At 41.4% G+C, this 21,520-nt stretch overlaps 1 protein-coding gene across 21 annotated transcripts in view; it reads right to left on the minus strand.

Moving 5' to 3' along the window:
* Positions 1-21,520, minus strand: part of EPB41L2 (erythrocyte membrane protein band 4.1 like 2) — a 248,946-nt gene that overhangs the window by 76,834 nt on the left and 150,592 nt on the right. For all 21 annotated transcript variants that reach the window (XM_073337300.1, XM_073337316.1, XM_073337314.1 and 18 more), the window contains 2 exons: positions 17,659-17,763; positions 2,841-2,883 (listed from right to left, as the gene is read on the minus strand). In XM_073337300.1, coding sequence (XP_073193401.1) covers positions 2,841-2,883; positions 17,659-17,763 — 148 coding nt within the window. The remainder of the gene's footprint in view (positions 1-2,840; positions 2,884-17,658; positions 17,764-21,520) is intronic.

Here is a 21,520-nt window from a genome sequence, read left to right on the forward strand (position 1 = left end):
ACTCTGGATTGCTGAAGTGTACCTACATAGGAGTTCAGAATTCAAAATGGGTTCCAATAAGAATTGGATGTTTCTGTGACACGTGTTTTTCATTATGGCCATCTTCCTCTTGTGTTAACATTCTTCTGAGATGAGACCTTGTACCTGATAGTATTCATCTTCAGTTCAAGCCTATGGCTTACTTCCCTGGCACCACATGTTTTTGTTTGTACTGGATTCTGCAACCATATCACTGTGCGTTTGCTTCAGCTTTCTATCTGCACAGAATCCTGATCAGAAAAATTGTCTGAAGAGAAAAGTAAAGTAATTTGCCTTCTTCCCTAAAGCCAATATTATTGCTACTCCCTGGGAGCTATGTAAAGATGAAATGGTAATGCTCGAAAAAGAGAAAAGAAAAAGGCTTCCAGCCTTTTGCAGAACATAAACATTGTCTGAGGATGGTAAAATGGGAATGTTTTGAAGGCAAGCTTCTTTTAGGAACTTCTTTAGAGATTTCAGAGAGGGCCCTGTGCTGTGTCCCCCAGATTATCCGGAGGAAGAAATAGGAGCTGTAATACTCCAACCTGAAATAGAAATAGATTACTTTATAGATGATTTAATTCATGCCATGGCCTTTCACCTGGTTGCTGAGATTGGGAATGGGACAAAGCTGTTCCTGGAATTCTTGAACAATTCCACAGGGTACTCTCTCTAGACAATTTCTGCTGACCTCATTTAATCAACGCTATAGATAGCCCATTTTCTGCCAAACTGACAGAGCCTGGCACCAGTTGGGGTTCTAGCTCCAAACAGGGCTGGTTGGGAGAACTGCAGATAACTAAAGCAAAAGAGGGTAGTTATTGACCCTGCATTTGTTTTAGCTACTACTTGCAAAGAGGTATTTTCTCTTCTTGTACTTCCCAGACTGCTTGATCTTGTCACATGACTGCCTTTCTGTAGAGTGTCAGAAGCTAGGATTACAAGATTACTTTTCTGAAAACTCTGAATAGCCACAGCTTCTCATGAAGTTTCCAATTGTATCACTGGTAATGGATTTGTGTGAGCATCTGATCCCAAAGCCTCATATCTATATGAGCCAGATTTTAATCCCACTTTTTAAAAACTGATTGCTAGTCTAAAAATGTGAAAGTTCAGAATTTTCCTCAGAAAAGCTCTGCAGCAGGGAGGTCTAGTGGGGGCAGAAAAAAAACCTAAAGGGAATTTCAGTGCTGCCAGTGACTAACAGGTCTAGTTCTGCCCCCAGATGCAAAGCAGGCTGAAGTATAAATTCGTGGACTTTAGCATGAAGAAAAACCACCTCTACCAGAAAACAGTGGCTAAAAGCATTGGGAGTCTTTAAAGAGTTCCTGGGTGTTAAAAAAAAAAAAGTTATTTCAAAGGATGATATAAACAAGAAAGCATCATAATAATCATATTTGATACACAAGATGCTCATAAGAGACATTTAATTTAATGAGTTACATAAAATGTCTCCCAACAGTCACTGAAGACCACATTTTAACACAACTAACATTTAACAGACACGGAAAAGTTCAGATACCCATTTTACTGATTAACCCCTAATCATCACTTTAGGCAGTATCATGTACAGTAATTACAGAGTACTTATGACCACGTGACATCTCAGCTGAGTCAAGAATAAACTGGAAAGAAAATTGTAAGTACAGACAACAATGAAAATCTATATCCATCTTTTCTTCAATTTTACTAACACTACTTTGTTTCAACCCCTTCAACAATTTAAGGGTTTAAAAATTATTGAAACTTAATTACAATAATTTTGGAAAAGGCCAGATATTTCATAATAAGGGATCCTTTTATTGCCTTTTCTTTTTATTGTATGAGGGAACTGGGAGAAATTCACTGAGAATTCCATATTCTGGAATGACTACTCCTCTGTTTACCAGGTAGGCTGCATTTGGCACATATGCATAAAACACCAGGTCTTAAAACGAAGTAGAAACAACTCTGACATTGAAAAAAACCCTTTCTATAGTTCAATATCCTTCTAGAACAATTAATCATTGTTTCTGTGATTTCTTTAGATTAAGCATGGAAATCAAGATGACAGGAATCAGGTTAATAAGATCATGCAAACAGGTAAACATACATACATGACTCCCTAAATCAAATAGTTTTCCTGAAGTTATCAAGACAGTTACCCCACAGAATTGCAACTCCAGGTGAGCTGGAGAAAAGAGCTCTAAACTCAGCATTAGTACTGAAAAGCTTTGCCTAAGTAAAGGACGTGATTACTAAAGTAACTAGGATTCCCTTGATAGGAAGCACTCTGAATACTGCAAATACCAAAGTTACCTGATTGGTAACTGTAAAATTTACAAAGTCAATTAACAAGTTAAATATGACAGTTTTGAAACAGGCTAATAACATTAGCTCTCTGGTAAACTATCCAAACCCATCCAATAACCAGGCAAAAGGTTCAACTGCGATAGTGCACAGTTCTTCACCACAGTAGGGGATTGCATGTTAAAAAACATTTAATTCCAGTGTCATCACAACACACAGTTGACTAACTAGGTTAGTGAGCGATGTTTTAATTCAGGCCTAAAACATATACAGACCTGAATAATCCTATCCAAACTGCTAATAAAAATCTACCATGGACACCACAACGCATTGTAGACAACTGTGCATTCACATAGCTCCTGAACTATCTGTAGATGGGACAGGGGAGTCAGTAGAAATCATGTTTTTAAAACCTTCATGACAAGTTTCCTGCCATATCCAAGGTTTTGCTTTAAATAGTTTAACTTTAAGAAAATATATTTCTGTATTAGAAATTGAGTTCAAGAATTTAACATCAGTACAGGAGTACTTACTTCGAATTTGCCTCTTGATTTCCTTTGAAGAATCTAACCAGTTCTAAAAAAGGAAGAACATCAGTACATAAGGAAATAATTCAGACGAACGAAAGTGTGATATAATTTCATGAATTTAAATAAACACTTGTACAGTACATTCTTCTGATATTCTACTTTGAAAGTACCCTGAAGAATTTTTGAGTTAACTTGTAACTTTCCATCAAGAACTGTGCTTTGATTTTCTTCACCTCCAACGCCCCCCCCGCACACACAGAGCTTATTATGCAACCCTTTTAACTTCATTCTCTTAGACAAGATCTTATAATTCTGGAAATTAAATGATATTTTAGAGAGTCTTCTAATGAGTATTTTCAAAGAAATTATACCTCACAAATCAAGTAATTTCCTTTCATTTATTCCTTTTATTGACAGAAAGCAGATCTCTATGTGTAATTTCTACACACTCCTGCCTACAAACCAAAGTTACTGAAGATACTTCTCTCCCATTTTCTACAAAGTAAAATATTGTTTTTCTTCTCTCAACTTCACCCGAACACTAGCTCTGGCAACATTAGGAAGTGTTGGAAAAGACCTATTCACAGAGCTCACTTTTTTCTGTATTTCCCCCCTTCAAAGGGTCATTGTGAACCAAGTATGGCATTAAAAGCACTGGCCAAAATGTTCAAGCACAAGTATCCATATCCATATTTAAGCACCAAGATGAAACTTGCTTGTTTTTCAGAATTAGGAGCCTAGCTAACAAAGGATGTACCACCTTCAAAGCAGAAAGCATCCCAGTACAATCTGTGTAATCCACTAGGCAGCACACAATGCTTGAAATTGATGTAACTAGGCATTTAACCCTGTGACTGATGATCCAGAAGTATTTCCAGAGGAGGGGAATTGAGAAAGACATAAAATGTAATTATTAGTAACTGGAATTATCCAGATTGCTAATCTTATCCACAGACGTTATGTAAAAGAGGCCTGCACAGTTTAAGTGACTTGTAACAGAGCCTTTTGTTTATTGGCACAAATCAAATAGAGATTGATGCGGAAGAAGAATGAGGGGGGATTTGATAGCTGCTTTCAACTACCTGAGAGGTGGTTCCAGAGAGGATGGTTCTAGACTATTCTCAGTGGTGGAAGAGGACAGGACAAGGAGTAATAGTCTCAAGTTGCAGTGGGGGAGGTTTAGGTTGGATATTAGGAAAAACTTTTTCACTAGGAGGGTGGTGAAACACTGGAATGCGTTGCCTAGGGAGGTGGTGGAATCTCCTTCCTTAGAAGTTTTTAAGGTCAGGCTTGACAAAGCCCTGGCTGGGATGATTTAATTGGGGATGGGTCCTGCTTTTGAGCAGGGGGTTGGACTAGATGACCTCCTGAGGTCCCTTCCAACCCTGATATTCTATGATTCTATGATTGTTTGAAACCATTGCATTCAAACATCATGGTAATGAACGTAGTATAAAAATTCTGCATACATACTCTAAGTCAGGTTTAATGCATTTTAAGAGTGGGGGTGAGGAAAGAGAGAGAGACTGAACCTTTAAGGGCAAGACAGGAAATAATTTCACCTCCAACATCCACTTCACAGGTGTCTGCTTTAAAATCTCCCAGGGATTCCAGAGGTGCTATACTGCCAAGACTGTTGAGAGAATATCTGTATCATTGCATTTGTTGCCTGGCCTAGCTACATGCTCTTCCTTCCAATGCAGCCCACTTTTGGGGCTGTGCTTACATGCTCCCAAGGTCTGTACCAGAGTCTTTTCTTGCCTTAGGTAAATTTAGCTCAGTAACACCAAAGGCACTAAGTTGCAGTTCCTTTGGGCTTGTGTGGAGCAGGGAAATTTGCACCAAAGTAACCACATCGATATTTTCACTCTAGTGGAATCCTTTAACACAGAGATGCCTTACACCAGTGTGACTTACCCCCACAAACTTCCTGGGCTGAACCACACTGGTGCAAGTGTGGGGGTTTTTTTTGCACCAGTGCAGTGTATCTACAATGGGGTTTGCATGGTTATAAACTATATCCACTTGGTTACACTCGTGTAAATTTCTCTTGTCCAGAAAAGCCCTTAAACTGCTTTAAAAACTAATGACAGCACCTTCAAGAAAAACATGATCAGAACATAAGATGAAAAAGATTTCCACTCTTGTTTTATACCTTAACTTATTTGTACACATATAGCTACTGCTTTGGGATTTTTAGTTAACCGTGTTTCCCTTCACCTGAGAAAAACAAAACTAAATCCCAGAGCTCCAAGAAATTTCCTATGAATAAGATCTCATCATTTTGGTGTGAGCACTAAAGATTTTTCAATAGCATTCTATAATATAAGCAACTATATTTTAACTTTTATAAGTAGAAGTGATTATAAATTTCCTTCTCTATAAAATTTCTTAAAATTATGAAAATCATTCAAGATTGCTTATAGGAGAAGGACTAAGTCAGCCTGCTTCTGCATTGGCTATTACAAATTTGTTCAAGTCTACTGCAATTTGTATAATAGTTTTAGATCTTCTTGTTTTTTTGAAACAAAAAACCAAAAACCTGGACATCACTTACTCTTCATAAACCACCCAACTGCCATCTAGTGGAAAAGACTTTCCAGGTGAAATCCTAGTCCAACTGAAGTTAATGGAAGTTTTGCAATTGGTGAAATCCTGGCCTCATTTTGAAACCTTCTGTATGTCTAGCTAGGCTTTCAGTTCTAGCATTAACACAATTCTTCAAATGAGCAAGGATGAGTTTTATGCTATTTTACAGCGACAACAATGATTTACAGGCTAAGTCAGTAGCTTTCCCCCAGAGGTTTCCCACATTAAGTTTGTAAATAAGCAAGCTCATGTTTGTCATAATGTTCTTTCAAATACAGTGATAATGGTTTAAAACTCAGTCAAAATTATGCAAAACACAATTTCATATATGTACCACTTTTTACCTAATATTTTGGTATTACCATTACAAAATACTATGATGCAGTAGTATACTTAACAGTGACATCTGCTTATAAAGAGCAATGTTCTTTAAACTATATTGGTGGAAAACGGGCACATAATAACAAGAAAAAGTTTTAAAATGAAAAAGGCAGCCTTTTGTTTTGTAAAAGATACTAGGTTCACTTTTTCCGATTTCTAAACCTGGAAGTGGTTTGTAGTTTGAGCAGCAATTTTCTAAATTTGTTAATTAACTTTATGTTGCATAACTTTGCCACTGATTTCAGGGCAGCTCTGCCAGATAAAATCAGTGGTCCTCGCTGCATAACGCAGGTCTAGTGTTCTACATAATATATGGTACTTTGGCTATAATATATAGGAATAGTTCTGTAAATTAATACATTTTACATGCATGTAAGAATATTTTTTTTCTGTACCCTTCATTTTGGCTAGAGTATTGTAAATCTATCTAAACAGTCTATCCTGATATGGACCATTTTGCTTTTGCTTATTGTGAAAAGGAAAGGACAGTGCTTTAGCATAGAAGATTTAAATGCGTGCACGTTAAATTTGATCCAGTAGGCAAAACAAGATCATTCTGTTACATTTGTAAATGGTAGGGTTAGAGAAGTAGACAGAGTAATGAATTGTCAGAGAATGTCAAAATATTCTCCACCATTACAAAATACAAAAAGTGTTTTTGTACAAATCCAGAAGAGCAGCATTTCCAGCTGTGATACAGATCATCATAAGAGCACAAAACAAGTATTAATGGAGCATTCATGAACTCCCTGTTGATTTCATTACCCTACATGCCATCTAAACTTTTAGCAAACAACTTTAATGTTTCTACAAACTCTAAAATTTCAGAGAACAGTGTAATTTTACTTTATAACAGGTTTTTTATTAAGTTTAATAAATGCTAATGAGGTCTAGTTTTAAGTTACGATACATCTCTCCCAGCTGCACAGAACACTGACATGGAAAAAATCAATAGGATCCCCTCTATTCGCACTCCTGATGTTGCATTAGGGAACAGCTCTAATTCTCCACTCAGAAGAGTGCCTGGCATTCAGTTTCCACACCCCACAGCTGCGGTCTAGCATGACAGCTGGCTCACAAATGAGTGGCTGTGATGAGTGCACAAGAATGGGAAAAACACATCATTCAGCATTTAGCACTGACTGGGCTAGAGGTCAGAGATTTGTGGCATTTTAATCTAAGGAGGCAACAGCCACAGCAGGAAAAAATGGATCAGAAGGAGCTGGTGCCAAAATGAGGAAACAATCCAATCTTCAGAATCTTAATACAGAAAGGGGGAATAAGAAAAAAAGACCAGCACATAAAAACTGAAGCTTCCAACCCTCTGTTTTTATTTTAAATCTGTGGCTCAAAGGAGCTAGTAACAGTGTTTTGTTTTTTCTGGATCAATTAATTCAAGAAGCGAGATGACCATTTTGAAACAAAGGAAAAGAGTTATGCAAAAGAGTTAATAGGAATGTAATAGGAGATGGAGAATTTCAAGCATATGGTCTTTCCCTAAAACCCAGATATGTGCAAAAGACCTTAAGCTTTACACAGCAAAGAGGAACATACAGTTTTTACCATTCTGAAAACTACAAATATGAAATATTTCCATATATATATGTGAGACTATGACTAGAACAGATAACTTTTCAAATGATAAAAATCTGAGTCCACCTATTTTACGTAGTCCCACTCTGTATATCTACACAGTCGCAACCACCAAGTATTTTGTGAACCTGCACCATGGATGCAAGTCTGAAAAAAAAAACACTACATGGAACTGGTAGTGTTGCCCTAATAAAAAACAGAAATAAATGCCCCTCAGTCTCAGACAAAGGCAGAAAGTATGTATAAGATTCACAGCACACGCCCAGCCAGCCATCCTCATCTAGAAAGGGCATAATTATTCAGAGACACCATTTAAAATTTATTTCACTAGGTATGTCAAGATTCAGGATGGGCCTGTCATCACTAAGGATATCAGAAAATACAAGGAATAAAAAAACCTTTCCACTCCTACCTAGTGGCATGAGTTCAGTGGCATTCTTTGCTAGAAGAGACTGGAGTTCCTGCCCTTCTTGCTATTGTTAAGCTTTAAAAGTACACACATTTTGGGGGACTAGGGAGCATTATTTAGAGTTTATTTAAAGCTGACTTTACAGTCTCTATTATGGACTCATGTATTTAGCATTCAGTGGTTAACAAGTATTAAACAAACAAGCCTCTCAAACAGACTGGTCTTTGAAGGTGAATACTGGCAAGATTGAAATGTTCTAGAGTGAATACCTAACAACAAGAGATTACCGCCTCTGCTTCTGCGTGGAGAGATGCCAAACACTCTTGCTTCAGTCATACTGAACAATTAATATCAAACTGTCAAGGTACCATGAGATCTCATACATAAGATGGTTGAAGGCATCATTTGTGTCTTGCTTCAGATTTTATTGTGAAAGAACAGTTACAAATGAATCCAGCAGAAGCCAGCTAAGTAAACAACATCTTCTAATCTGTTCTACGAGACAAACACAAAAGACTGTTTTTGCCTCAAATTTATCTTCTTCCTTTACAACATTAATGCATTAAATGAATGCTAGTGCTCATAAAAGTAACAGACTTAAAACACAGTGAGATGCAGTTTAAAAAAAAAAATAAGAAAAAAATCAAGCTGTCACGCACAGCTATGTCAAAGCACCTCAAACCTGACCTAAGGACCTTTCTTAGGCCTTGGCTACACTTGTGAGTTACAGCACAATAAAGGAGCCCTGGGCACACTAGCCCACTACCCGTCCACGCTGGCAAGGCACGTAGCGCGCGCTGACTCCGCAGCTCGAACACTCCTGTTACTCCACCTTGACAAGTGGAATAATGTTTGCTGTGCCCCCGCTGGAGCATCGCAGCACCAGCGTGGATGCCCTGGTGTGTTTGTGGGATCTGATCAGCCTCCAGAAGTGTCCCACAATGACTGTTCCAGCCATTCTGGTCATCTCTTTGAACTCTACTGCCCTGCCCTCAGGTGACCAACTGTCAGACCCGCCCTTCAAATTCTCTGGGAATTTTGAAAAATCCCTTCTTCTTTGCTCAGCCAGGCGTAGAGTGCTCTCAGCAAATCTTTCCAGGTGACCATGCCTCCCCGCCCCAGGCAATCCCCAGTATGGAGCAATGGCGAGTTGCTGGACCTCATCAGTGGCTGGGGGGAGGAAGCTGTCCAGTCCCAGCTGCGCTCCAGCTGTAGGAATTATGATACCTTCGGGCAGATATCAAGGGACATGATGGAAAGGGGCCATGACTGGGACGCACCGCAGTGCAGGATTAAAGCTGCGGAATGCCTAACACAAAGCCTGCGAGGCAAATAGCCGCTCCAGTGCTGCCCCTGCGACCTGCTGCAAACAGCTGGATGTGATACTTGGGGGCGACCCCAGCTCCACTCGGGGGACCATCATGGACACTTCAGAGCCCAATGTAACAAGGCAGGAGGAGGAGGAGGACCAAAGCAGGAGCAAGGGTGCTGAGGCGGAGGAAGACACCCCAGAATCCCTAGATGCATGCAGCCAGGAGCTGTTCTCAAGCCAGGAGGAAGGTAGCCAGTTGCGGCGACCGGTGCTTGGGGAAAAACACCAGAGGAGGTTCCCCGGTAAGTGGCTTTTATTTTGGAAAGGAAGTTATTTTGTGTGGGTTCTTGGGGCGAGGGGGTTAGGGCTGCATGCATGCCTAGATGCAGAATAGGGCATTGATGTGCTCTCTCACATCACGGTAATCGGCCTCAGTGATCTCTTCAAAGGTCTCATCCAGAACTTGGGCAACGCGCTTGCGCAGGTTTCTCGGGAGAGCCACTGTCGTCCTTGTCCCAGGTAGGCTAACTTGTCCATACCACTGTACTGTGAGAGGTGGGGGGGACCATTGCTGCACACAGGCAGGCTGCACATGGGCCAGGACGGAAGCCGCATTACAGTAGAAGACCCTCCCTTGCTTCCCAGGTCACCCTCAGCAGCGAGATATCTTCCAGGACAAACTCCTGTGGAAAACGTGGGAACAGTGTTCAGTATAGGGGCCTCCTGCTGCTGTTGGCTCTTCCCAAGGCACAGAAACCCAGAGGACAGTACAGTCGTGAAACAATCAGTCACGCTTCACCCTGTGCTTACTCACCATTTCGGGGCTCCCATGGGTTATGTGCGCTCGCTTTGTGACGGGGAAATTATGCTATTGTGTAGACGGTGCTTGCCCTTAAGTATGGGGGAATCATTGCTCTGTCTGGCGTGAACAATGCTGCCTCTGTTAAACGTTGCATTTTGCCTTTACAGATGCAACCTTGAGATCTCAGCTGTCCGTGTTATCACCGGCCGAAAGACTCCAAAGAATCAGAAAGAGGCCACATAGAAGCAAGGAGGACATGTTGCATGAAGTAATATAGCATTCAAGTAATGAAAATCAAGAAGTGCAGGAGTGGCGGGAGAGTGAAAGGAGGGTCCGCCAGCAGAATGCGGATCACCAGCACCAAAGTACGGAGCAGCTGCTAAGCATCATGGAGCACCAAGCAGACTCAATCCAGGCGCTCGTAGCAATGCAGGTGGAGCACTACCGCACCCCCCACCCCTGCAGCCTTTGTCCCAAAACTCTTTCCCTTGTGCCCCCGTGTCACCTCCAACTCACTTTCCGCAACATCCAGGTTCTTACCACCACCAGCTGCCTCCAACACCTGTAGCTTCACTACCCTGCCCTGAAAACTACAACCCGTACCCACTGCATTCACCCCCCATCACCATGCAGTATAGCCATCCTGAAGTGCAGCCCTCATTGCACAGTACTCCAGACAGGACATACGCAAATCTGTGATTGTACCGTTCCCCACCCCCTTGCCCTGTCTGTTTCCCAAGTAGTTGTATTTCTTTTCAATAAATGGATTTTTTCAGCTTTGAAAACATTCTTTATCATTGCATAAAGTTAGAGATACCTTAGCCCAGGAAAGAAACAGACACTGCAAGTCAGTGTAGCAAACACAGATTCCTACTAACACTGGAACCACTGCACTTCACTCCCGTGCAGGGCATCAGACATTACTGGTGGCTTTCAGCCCCAAATTGCTCCCTCAAGGCACCCCTAATCCTTGCAGCCCCACGCTGGGCCCCTCTAATAGTCCTGCTCTCTGGCTGCTCAAATTCAGCCTCCAGGTGTTGAACCTCCGAGTTCCATGCTTGAGTGAATCATTTACCCTTCCCTTCACAAATGTTATGGAGGGTACAGCATGCAGATATAACCACAGGCATGCTGTCATGGGCCAGGGCCAGCTTCCCATACAGAGAGTGCCAGCGGCCCTTTAAATGGCCAAAAGCACACTTCAGTGTCATTCTGCACCGGCTCAGCCTGTTGTTGAACTGCTCCTTGCTGCTGTCAAGGCTCCCTGTGTAGGGTTTCATGAGCCACGGCATTAAAGGGTAAGTGGGGTCTCCAAGGATCACAATGGGCATTTCGACTTCCCCTACGGTGATCTTCTGGTCTGGCAAAAAGTCCCGGCTTGCAGCTTCCTGAAAAGGCCAGTGTTCCGAAAGATGCATGCGTTAGGCACCTTTCCAGGCCAGCCTGCATTAATGTCAATGAAATGCCCACGGTGATCCACAAGCGCCTGGAGAACCATCGAGAAATACCCCTTCCGATTAACATACCCTGAGGCTAGGTGGGCTGGTGCCAGAATTGGAATATGCATGCCGTCTATCGCCCCTCCGCAGCTAGGGAAACCCATTTGTGCGAAGCCCGCCACAATGTCATGCACATTACCCAGAGTCATAGTTCTTCTGAGCAGGATGCGATTAATGGCCCTGCAGACTTGCATCAACATGATTCCAATGGTCGACTTCCCCACTCCACACTGGTTAGCGACTGATTGGTAGCTGTCTGGAGTTGCCAGCTTCCAGACTACAATAGCCACCCACTTCTCCACCATCAGGGCAGCTTTCAATCTCATGTCCTTGCACCTCAGGGTGGGGGCGAGCTCCTCACACAGTCCCATGAAAGTGGCTTTTCTCATCCGAAAGTTCTGGAGCCACTGCTCGTCATCCCAGACTTGCATGAAAACGTGATCCCACTATTCAGTGCTTGTTTCCCGAGCCCAAAAGCGGCATTCCATGGTGGTGAGCATGTCCATGAATGCCAAAAGCAAACTCGTGTCATATGTGTTACTTGAGTCGATATCATCCGAGTTCTCACTGTCACTTTGGATCATAAGGAATAACTCGACTGCCAAAGTGATGTGCTGGTGAGACTTGTCAGGATACTCCTCAGCACTTCGGGCTCCATTCCCTCAGACTGAAAGGGAAGACAGTGCGTGCAGTACAAAAAACGTTGAAAGATGGCGCCAAATGTGGATAGAAGCAAAGGGAATGCTGGGATGTGAACCGATGCATCACGGGGCGTTGGGACAGGACCCAGAATGCCCTGCACTCCCCACCCCCTTCCCACAAGCCACAGTGCCAGAATGGGAAGAGGTGCTCTGTGGGATAGCTGCCCATAATGCACCGCTTCCAATGCCGCTGCAAGTGCCGCAAATGTGGCCACACCAGTGCGCTTGCAACTGTCAGTGTGGACAGACTGCAGCACCTTCCCTGCTGTGCTCTCCGAAGGTGGGTTTAACTCACAGCGCTCTACATTTGCAAATGTAGCCATGCCCTTAGTTCCAAGTTAGATCATATAGTTTTTCTTTCCTAACAGTTTTATTTAATATTAAGTACTGCAACATTTTTCTCTGTGTGGCAGGGAGCCAACAATATGTGCAGGAGTCTTGGGAAGTGGGAGATAGGCAGTAACAAATGTGGGGAAGTCAGAGGGTTAAGGGGTTGGATGGATGTGTTTACATGGGCTTCCAGCAGAGTTTCTAACTACTGACAAGCAAAAAGTTTAAGACTTGAAAGCAATTTTATTTTAAAATCGCTCATGTCCTTTTTTCATTCCTTAAGTGGCTTAAGGTACAGGGGAGCAAAGACACAGCTAACTGGAATCGCCACAGAGAGGAAGTGGAACCACAGCTAAGGCAGATGTTGAAAGAGCAGAAGAAGAACTACTAAGGAAGGACAAGGCTGCAAAACTCCAGGGAAGATGGGATGGCAATGAGGAGAATGTGACTGACAATATAAAAAGACAGCAGAAAGGTGAGGAAGGGCGAAGAAAAAGTATATACAAATGTACATACCATAATACAAAGAAACCAATACTGATATTAATAGCAGCTAAAGTAGTAATTGTTCAACTTTGAATTCCCAATAATGAAGGCATTACTGTATGCAACTATCCACTTACATAAAGCTGGAGTGCCAATACAGAGAGTCCTATTAGAAACTGCAGCAACTGTGGTTTCCTCCACAGCAGGAGACACCACTGTCCAGCAATCACTAAAGGGAAGCAAGCGTTCAGTATTTCATAGTGCACAGTGTAAATTATATGCAGAGTATGAAAAGGTTCAATATCCATTCATTTTTATTCAAATTTTTTACAATAATGTTTCAGAAACTATTTTACGAGGTGGCATTCAGTCTTCAGAACAATACTATGTCAATAGGGTTGTTTTTTATACCCAGTACTGAATGTACTGAAATGGTTCTCACTTGAAAATTTGTCAGTGGAAACAGTGGAAAACTCTGACCTTCGCTCACCTTGTTCAGCCGAATTATAGCAATATGACTGTATAAAGACTACTAAATCTGAGAAATGTGTGAATGGCAAGCATAACTTAGGTGAGTAAAGTAACACCCTTAAAACAGTAAGTGCAAAGTCATTGAGATTAAGGCATCCCTGTATCGTTTTAATGTCAATTTTTTAAATTTAGTTCTAAACAAAATGAGTATTTAATAAGGGCCATATGGCATAGGCAATTGTACAGAAATTATGCTTGCATTTTAAAAATGAACATATTCTCTCTCATAGAAATAGGCTGCTGCCCTTAGCTCCAGGGTATAGGAAAACACTGCCGATAAATTTTACAGGGCCTACTCCAAGAACAGTAAATGCCTACCAAGCCGGTACCCTATTGAACTATGCCAGATAGCAGCTGTAAGCTCTGAACAGTTACAAGCCATTGTCTCCTTGTAGGTATTACAATTTGAAGTGTTAGTGCTAAAAAAACCCAAAACATTATTTTCAAGTAACTGGTTTGTAATATACATGAAACTTTGGTCTAACCCTGTTGCGATTGTCTTCTTGTGTTTTGATCACAAAAGGGTTTCAGTGAAACAATGAACTCTGACTCTTTCTTTTTAACAAGTTGCAGCTAGAAGCCTCTGTTGTAGTCTAAAAAAAGCTTAACAGTTCATGTCACAAATGAATAAGAACACTAAATGTGCTTGAAAGTGGTCACATTTCTGCCTGTCAATCAGTGTGCCTCAATCTCTCAAACCAACTATTTCCATGACTATTTATAAACATTCAAATTAGTAGGGAAACACGAATGGAAGGAAGTTTCCTCAACTCACGAACTCTCTCTCTCAACATTGTACTGAAGAGATAATATTGTAAAGCATAGAATTGAAAAGTGGTCAGGTTTCCCTTCTGTTCTCCTCTCCCCAGCTCTCCATTTAAGACAAGCTCTGAATAACTTAAATAGTTTCTCTTATTAACTCCCTATGTTAAACCATGTCTTACTTGGGGGCCAACTCTGCATGTTTATTAAGACAAAACTCTCATTGCAGTCAATGGCAGTTATACCTAAGTAAGGGTTATAGGACCAGGCAGTGTCACACTTTATAACTGTCCAGTTTTGGCTGGATTGAGCTGGGTTTTCACCTCAGCGTAGAGTTTATGTGGTTCTGAACAGAGAGTACAGACACCTAGAGGCAGCCCCGAGGAGCAGATAGACTAAATCTGTCTCTGCACAGAGACAGGGACTGTGGCAAGCAGCAGGTAGCCACACTCAGACATTGCACAACCATAACCACTGCTCTTCTGAGTGCCTGTCTTCCTTAGACTTCTGTACCTCAAGTTAATCATAAAACAACAAATGTTTGTAGCCTAGAACAAATGTATTCAATATCTCAAGTGAACTGGCAGAGCGGTGTGTACATACGAACTATATAAAGACCATCTCTTCACCAAAGCGCTAAGTAGATAAAACAGATGAAGGGTACAAGCAAGGGAGTGTGATCCCCATTTTACAGATGGGAAGCTTTGGAACAGAGGGATAGATTGATTTGCCCAGTGTCACACACAAAGTTTGTGGTAGAGGAAAGAATGAAATCCATACTTCCGAGTCTCAACAGCCTTGACAATAAGACCATCCTCATTCATTTTGTTGGGGCACTGAAACTGTTGCAACCAAAAGCTCATCTAGTACCAGGAGACCTGCAACCTTATCTGAATGGAACTGCAGAGGTTTCTATATTAGTTACTTGAAACACATCTGACTATTTCGTGGGGAGGCGGGAAGTGGACTGAGGGGAATAGGGAGAGAAGAAATGTTATGTAAGCTAGTTGCAGTATCTAAAAAGAGAGGTTTGAAAATTAAAAATACAAAGAAGTTTCTATTTACCATTCCTTTAGGGAAAAAACCAGAGTGCGTTGCATGTAATACATAACTTATTTGTGAGCAGAGTTTTAGACAGCTGTTTCATAAATATTCAAACACTGCTAGAAAGATAAGTCAGCAACTGGTAATTAAGAGATTGGTCAACCGAAAGTTTTTATCCAAGTGTTTTTGGTTTTTTTTTTAATAAATTCTCCAATCTACATATGCATCCCACCCCATCCTGTAAGCAGATGAAGGTAATACTGAAGAAGGCTAGGGGAAAATCATCATGTTTCCAAAAAAATACCAAAACAACAAACAAACAAAAAAACCCAACAATTTCTGATTTTAGGTGGAATCATTAAAAAACCTCTCCCCATAGACCAAAACTCCAGCACTGGGGAACTAGCTGCAGTCTCGTCTTTACAACTGTTGAGACTTCCTTCAAGAGCAAGATTTGGAAGCAAAGAAACACATTTTGGAGAAGTGCTAGAATTCATTACATTTGAAAACTAGAGCCTAACAGTTGAAGTGTTAGGCCTGGGATCCTCAAATTACTACTGAATTACAAAATATTACTAAAGATATCAGGAAATGCAAAGAAGCCATTTGAAAATGGGGATAAAGCTCTGATTTGGTTGGGAGATTAAAGTAGTACAGAAGGCATGGAAAAGAAGAGAAACTCAAAGATCGACTAAACTTTCCAGCTTCAGTGGTTCACCCAAAGTTTGCTAAGGTTTGCCCATTACTAAAAATGATGTGCCTTCACAGAAAGAAATGACATGCTTATATATTAAAATATCACCCCCACATACAGGTTTATATACATAAAGATTTAAAAATAACCTCTCAAAATCCTAAAGTAACATAACATCTCATCCGGCATTTCACCTTATGAGCCAATATGTCACAATAGAACTTTAGCCAATTTCCAGCAGATTAAAATTAATTCACATTTTACGGGCTTCATACCAAGATTATTTCCAGCATGATTTAGGTCTCACAGTTTAGACTCAGACTTTAAGGCCAGAAGGGACCATCATGATCATCTAGTCTGACCTCCTGCACACCACAGGCCACAGAAGCTCACCCACCTAGTCCTGTAATATACCCATAACCTCTGGCTGAGATACTGAAGTTCTCAAATCATGATTAAGAGTTCAAGTTATAGAGAATCCACTATTTACTTTAGTTTAAACCTGCAAGTTACCTGTGCCCCATGCTGCAGAGGAAGGAGAAAAAAACCCAAGGTCTCTGCCAATATGACCTTGGGGAAAATTCCTTCCTGACCCCGAATATGGTGATTATTGAACCCTGAGCATTTCAGCAAGACCCATCAGCCAGACACCTATGAAATATTTCTCTGTAGTAACTCAGAGCTCTCCCCATCTCGCGTCCCATCACCAGCTATTGGGGATATTTGCTACTAGCAGTCCCAGATCGGCTACCTGCCACTGTAGGCAATCTCATCATATCATCCCCTCCATAAACTTATCAAACTCAAACATGAAGCCAGTTAGGTTTTTGGCACCCTCTGCTCCCCTTGGAAAGTTGTTCCAGAACTTTACTCCTCTGATGTTTAGAAATCAATACGTTGATAGCCAGTTTATATCCATTTGTTCTTGCATCCACATTAACACTTAACTCCTCTCCCTCCCTAATATTTGTCCCTCTGATGTATTTATAGAGAGCAATTATATCTCCCCTCAGTCTTCTTTTGGTTAGGGTAAACAAGCCAAACTCTCCAAGTTTGTTAATGAAGTTATGCTAAAAAAGAATCTAACACAGAGGTGGGCAGTGCCACATCCAGCCCGCGGGACCCTCCTGCCTGGCACATGAGGCTAGCCCCCAGCCCCTCCCCCGCTGTTCCCCCTCCCCCACAGCCTCAGCTCACTGCACCGCTGGCTCTGAGCTGCGTGGTGGCGTGGCTGGCTCCAGCCAGGCGGTGCGGCTGCCTGTCCTGGTGCTCTGGGTGGCGCGGCTGTAGCGCCGCCAGCCACCGGTGCTCCAGGCGGCACGGTAAGGGGGCAGGGAGGGTTGGATAGAGAGCAGGGGAGTTCACGGTGGTGGTTGGGGGCGAGGGATTGAATGGGGGCAGGGATCCTGGGGGGGAAGTCAGGAATGAGAGGAGGGGTTGTATGGGGCAGTGGGAGGCAGTCAGGGTCAGGGGTTCCAGGGGCAGTCAGGGGACAGGGAGGGATGGATGGGGCAGGGAAAATGGGATGGGGGGGTGGGGACCAGGCCACGTCTGGCTGTTCGGGGAGGCACAGCCACCCCCAACTGGCCCTCCATACAATTTTGGAAACCCAATGTGGCCCTCAGGCCAAAAAGTTTGCCAGCCCCGATCTAACATTCTAGTAACATGAAACAACTCTTAGTGCTTACCTTCTGATCTGAGTTATCTTGAAGCAACAGGCCAAAATAGTCCTTTTCCAGTAAATTGAGCTGTTCGCACACCTTGTCAAATAGTACCTGGCCTTTAGCTCTTTTCTGAAAAATTTAAAAAAACCCACAAATGGCTGGTTAGCTTAATGAAAGTAATTATAGTTACACAATTCTAGTTAGGAAGATTCTAAATATACTGTACCTGTATAAACTGAATATTGAAAAAAAAATTATATTTCCTAACAGTTTATTACCTCTTATTCAGAATCTTAGACTGCTATAAATATTTCAAAAACATTGATAAAAAATTGAAAACAGTTTTCGCTTCTAAAAATTTCACCTTGAAAGCTTCGCAGACAAGATTATCAAAAATAGTCACTTAAAAATGGGTGCTATACATAGTAATAAAACTGAACTTGTTTTCATTTAACACACTTAACAACCAATTCCTGAAAGAGGTGTGTTCAGAAATAATGGTAGATTTCAAGGCTACGGTATAGAGTATCATAGTAAGAGTTCAAACAGCAGTGCTCTTATTCTTTTATCAGAAAGAGTTTCAATCTGTACATATGAAAACATTCACAAACTGAGAATAGGTTATTTTCTGCCATTCAAAAGGTACTATTCAACGTGATCCTGAATAGGCAAAATGATTAGGATTGCCCCAATCTTAGCGGTTTTTCAATCTTGCTGTGCTGTTGTCACATCATACCATGATACAATTATGTCTCATGCTGTACCTCTTTACCAACATCTGCTTTCACTTACTCAACCCAGAGAAAGTTTGAAGACTCTCTTTGCAAACTAGTAATTTAAGAACTTTTTTTTTTACTTCACTACCTTAAATTCAGCAAATGGGGTAGAAATGCAATAGGTCAGCAGAGCAAAACAGTACTTTGCCTAGCTGAGCTGCATTTATGTTTTTTAAACTAACCAAAGGCTGCTTGATATTCAACCAGAAGTTCCCCATGGTCTGTGGGGACAATATCTAGGGACGGCCCTGAACCCAATTGGCTTTTAGATGCTAAAGCCTTTAGGTGTCTTAATTGCCTTACATTATGCATGTGACTATGTAGTTAACCATAAGATCAAAGATGTGAGACACTGCAGGAAACTAATATCATCTACATTGTCTCAGCTTACCTCTCTCTCTCTCTTATAATGGCAGACCGGGTAATTGCTATGTAAATGAATGTAACTAGTTTACCTGTGTGCATAGGAAATAGAAGATTAACTTCAAAGCAAAAGTCCACAAATTATATGCATTGCCTATTCTTCCTGGGAGGAAAGCCCTAATTTAACCTCTGTGAGGAGGTTTGTCAGCCTGCTGGAGAGCTATAAATACTGGACCTTGGGCATGATCCTTTTATCTCTAGTCTTCTGAACTTTAAACAGGGAAAGTTTAAGATAGGGAACTGAGATCTTCTGAGTAGTTATTTAGAATACCCTGGAAAATGCAAGGAAAGACTTTATATCTAATCTGCCTTTGGGTTCTAACCTGTTGGAATAACTCTAAAGTGAAGTCACTTGCATGTATAGGATTCCTTAACCATTCAAAAGACTCTCTTCTTGTGTTTTATTAATAAATCTTTAGTAAGTTTGCATAAGATTGCAAATTTTATAGATAGATTATGTTGATCTGAGAGTAAGTGTGTGATCTTTTCGGATTGGTAAAATTTTAAGTAGGGTTACTGAAAACCCTATTCACCAATCACTATATTAGACTGTTTCAGAGTAGCAGCTGTGTTAGTCTGTATTCGCAAAAAGAAAAAGGAGTACTTATGGCTCCTTAGAGACTAACAGCTATAGCTCACGAAAGCTTGTGCTCAAATAAAATTTGTTAGTCTCTAAGGTGCCACAAGGACTCCTTTTCTTTATATTAGACTTGCCTGCTTAGATGAGAGCCAAGGACTGGAATGGCTAAAGGGACTGGGTTTGGCTTCCTGTTAACCAGCGTGGTAATACAGAAGCTCTTTTGATACTGGTTCGGTTACTATCATAGATCAAACCACCAGTTTTGGGGGATTGCATGCCCTATTTCTTGCAGTCTGCCCAGAGTGTGGGATTCTTAGCAAGGGCCACTGAGACACCCAGTCACACACGTATAATTGAAGCCAGGTCACCATCCACTAACATGGATGACAGTTACACTTTCTACCATCTCCAGTTAGGAAGGCTACTTGGGGATGCCACTGTCAGTGAGGAATCTAGAAGTATTCCTAAATTAGGGACTAACTGACTGAGTATATACCTTCAATCAAAAGAGGTTGCACCATAGCTGCAAATTCCTCAAATATTTTCCTCTGGCCACCAGCATAACCTGTGTCTTCCTCGGGTTCATCTTCAATCACCTATTCTTCATCCATGAGCTGATCTCATCCAAGCACTCACTCATCTTAATAGCAGTGGTATTGTTTTGTATAGTGAAGAATAAGTAGAGTTGTGGGTGATCTCCATATTGCTGGCACTTGAATACCTGTCATCCTACCAGTTCACCTAAATGGCTGCATGTAGATGGTGAAAAGGACTGGAGAGAGAATCGATCCTTGTATGATTCTACAAGTGAAGAGTCTACTAGCTGAGGTACAGTTTCCCATTACTATTTTTCAGGCACATCCTCTGTCAGATGCGATGCTATGGAAATATGGACTATTAAAAGACTACAGTACTGAGCTATTACAGATGCAGTACGATCATGGAATATTCTAAGACTACAGCTTTAGTTTTATAAATATTATATGTACCTTTATGGGCTAGTTAGTAAAAATAAATTGAGTAAAGTAATTGAGTAAGGTAAAAATGTTTCCAGAAGGAACTAAACTCAATGGAGGGTAACTAACGCAAATTGCCCCAATATAGACACAATGCAAGTAACAAGCCCTCTTGAAGTTTTGCTTCAGGTTGGTACTAGCAGATTGGTGTGCCTTAGTTGGAAGGCCTTGGGAGAGAAAGGACTTGAAACTGTATAAAACAACAGCCCTGACATGGGAAGAGTTTCACAGATACCAGCCAAAAACTGACAGGCATGAGACTGTGTCCAACAGCATCAAGTCCTGTGAGAGGACTTCAAACACTTCAGATCTGCCAGGGTCTCCTTAAGGAAGATGGGTGACTCCTGGAAAGCCAGGCATGCATATAAGCTATTTATTATTTTCAGATAAATTATAATTTAAGAGAAAACGTGTCATTCACCCTAAGGAAAGAAGAACTGTAGGTGCTGAACTGAAGTCAGACCTGCTGACACAGTCACAGTGAATTGCAGCCTAAGACCCTGACCTGGAGGAAGCAGACTGCAGAATTCCACTTAGAAAAAGGTGATGACTGGAGGTCAGACCTAAGTAGGAATACTTGTGGCACCTTAGAGACTAACCAATTTATTTGAGCATAAGCTTTCGTGAGCTACAGATCACTAAGCTTATGCTCAAATAAACTGGTTAGTCGCTAAGGTGCCACAAGTACTCCTTTTCTTTTTGCGAATACAGACTAACATGGCTGTTACTCTGAGACCTAAGTAGGGTGCCCTTCAGACAGCCCCAAGAGGGTCAGAGGTGCATTTAACGCAGGAACTGTGATACATCATGCCACAAAGGACTTAAAAACATTTCAGTATTTTTCTGGATCCTTGCCACATGTGTTATGCAGGACAGTGATATCTAATAGTCAGTGCTGACTAGAGGTTCAGGAAAACAGATGAAAGTCCTCTGTCCATTGACAGCAGGAGAAGATCATCCTTCAGAGTCATTAAGGTGGTTTCCCTTCCCAGGTGACAAAACAAATCTCTGAACAGTTTAGCCTGTACAGAAATAATTTTTTTCAGTGGTTAAATGAAAATAAGAATTTAGATAATTTTATTAATTTCAAG

Source organism: Lepidochelys kempii, chromosome 3 (genome assembly GCF_965140285.1).
Source record: "Lepidochelys kempii isolate rLepKem1 chromosome 3, rLepKem1.hap1, whole genome shotgun sequence".
NCBI classification, from domain to species: Eukaryota; Metazoa; Chordata; order Testudines; family Cheloniidae; genus Lepidochelys; species Lepidochelys kempii.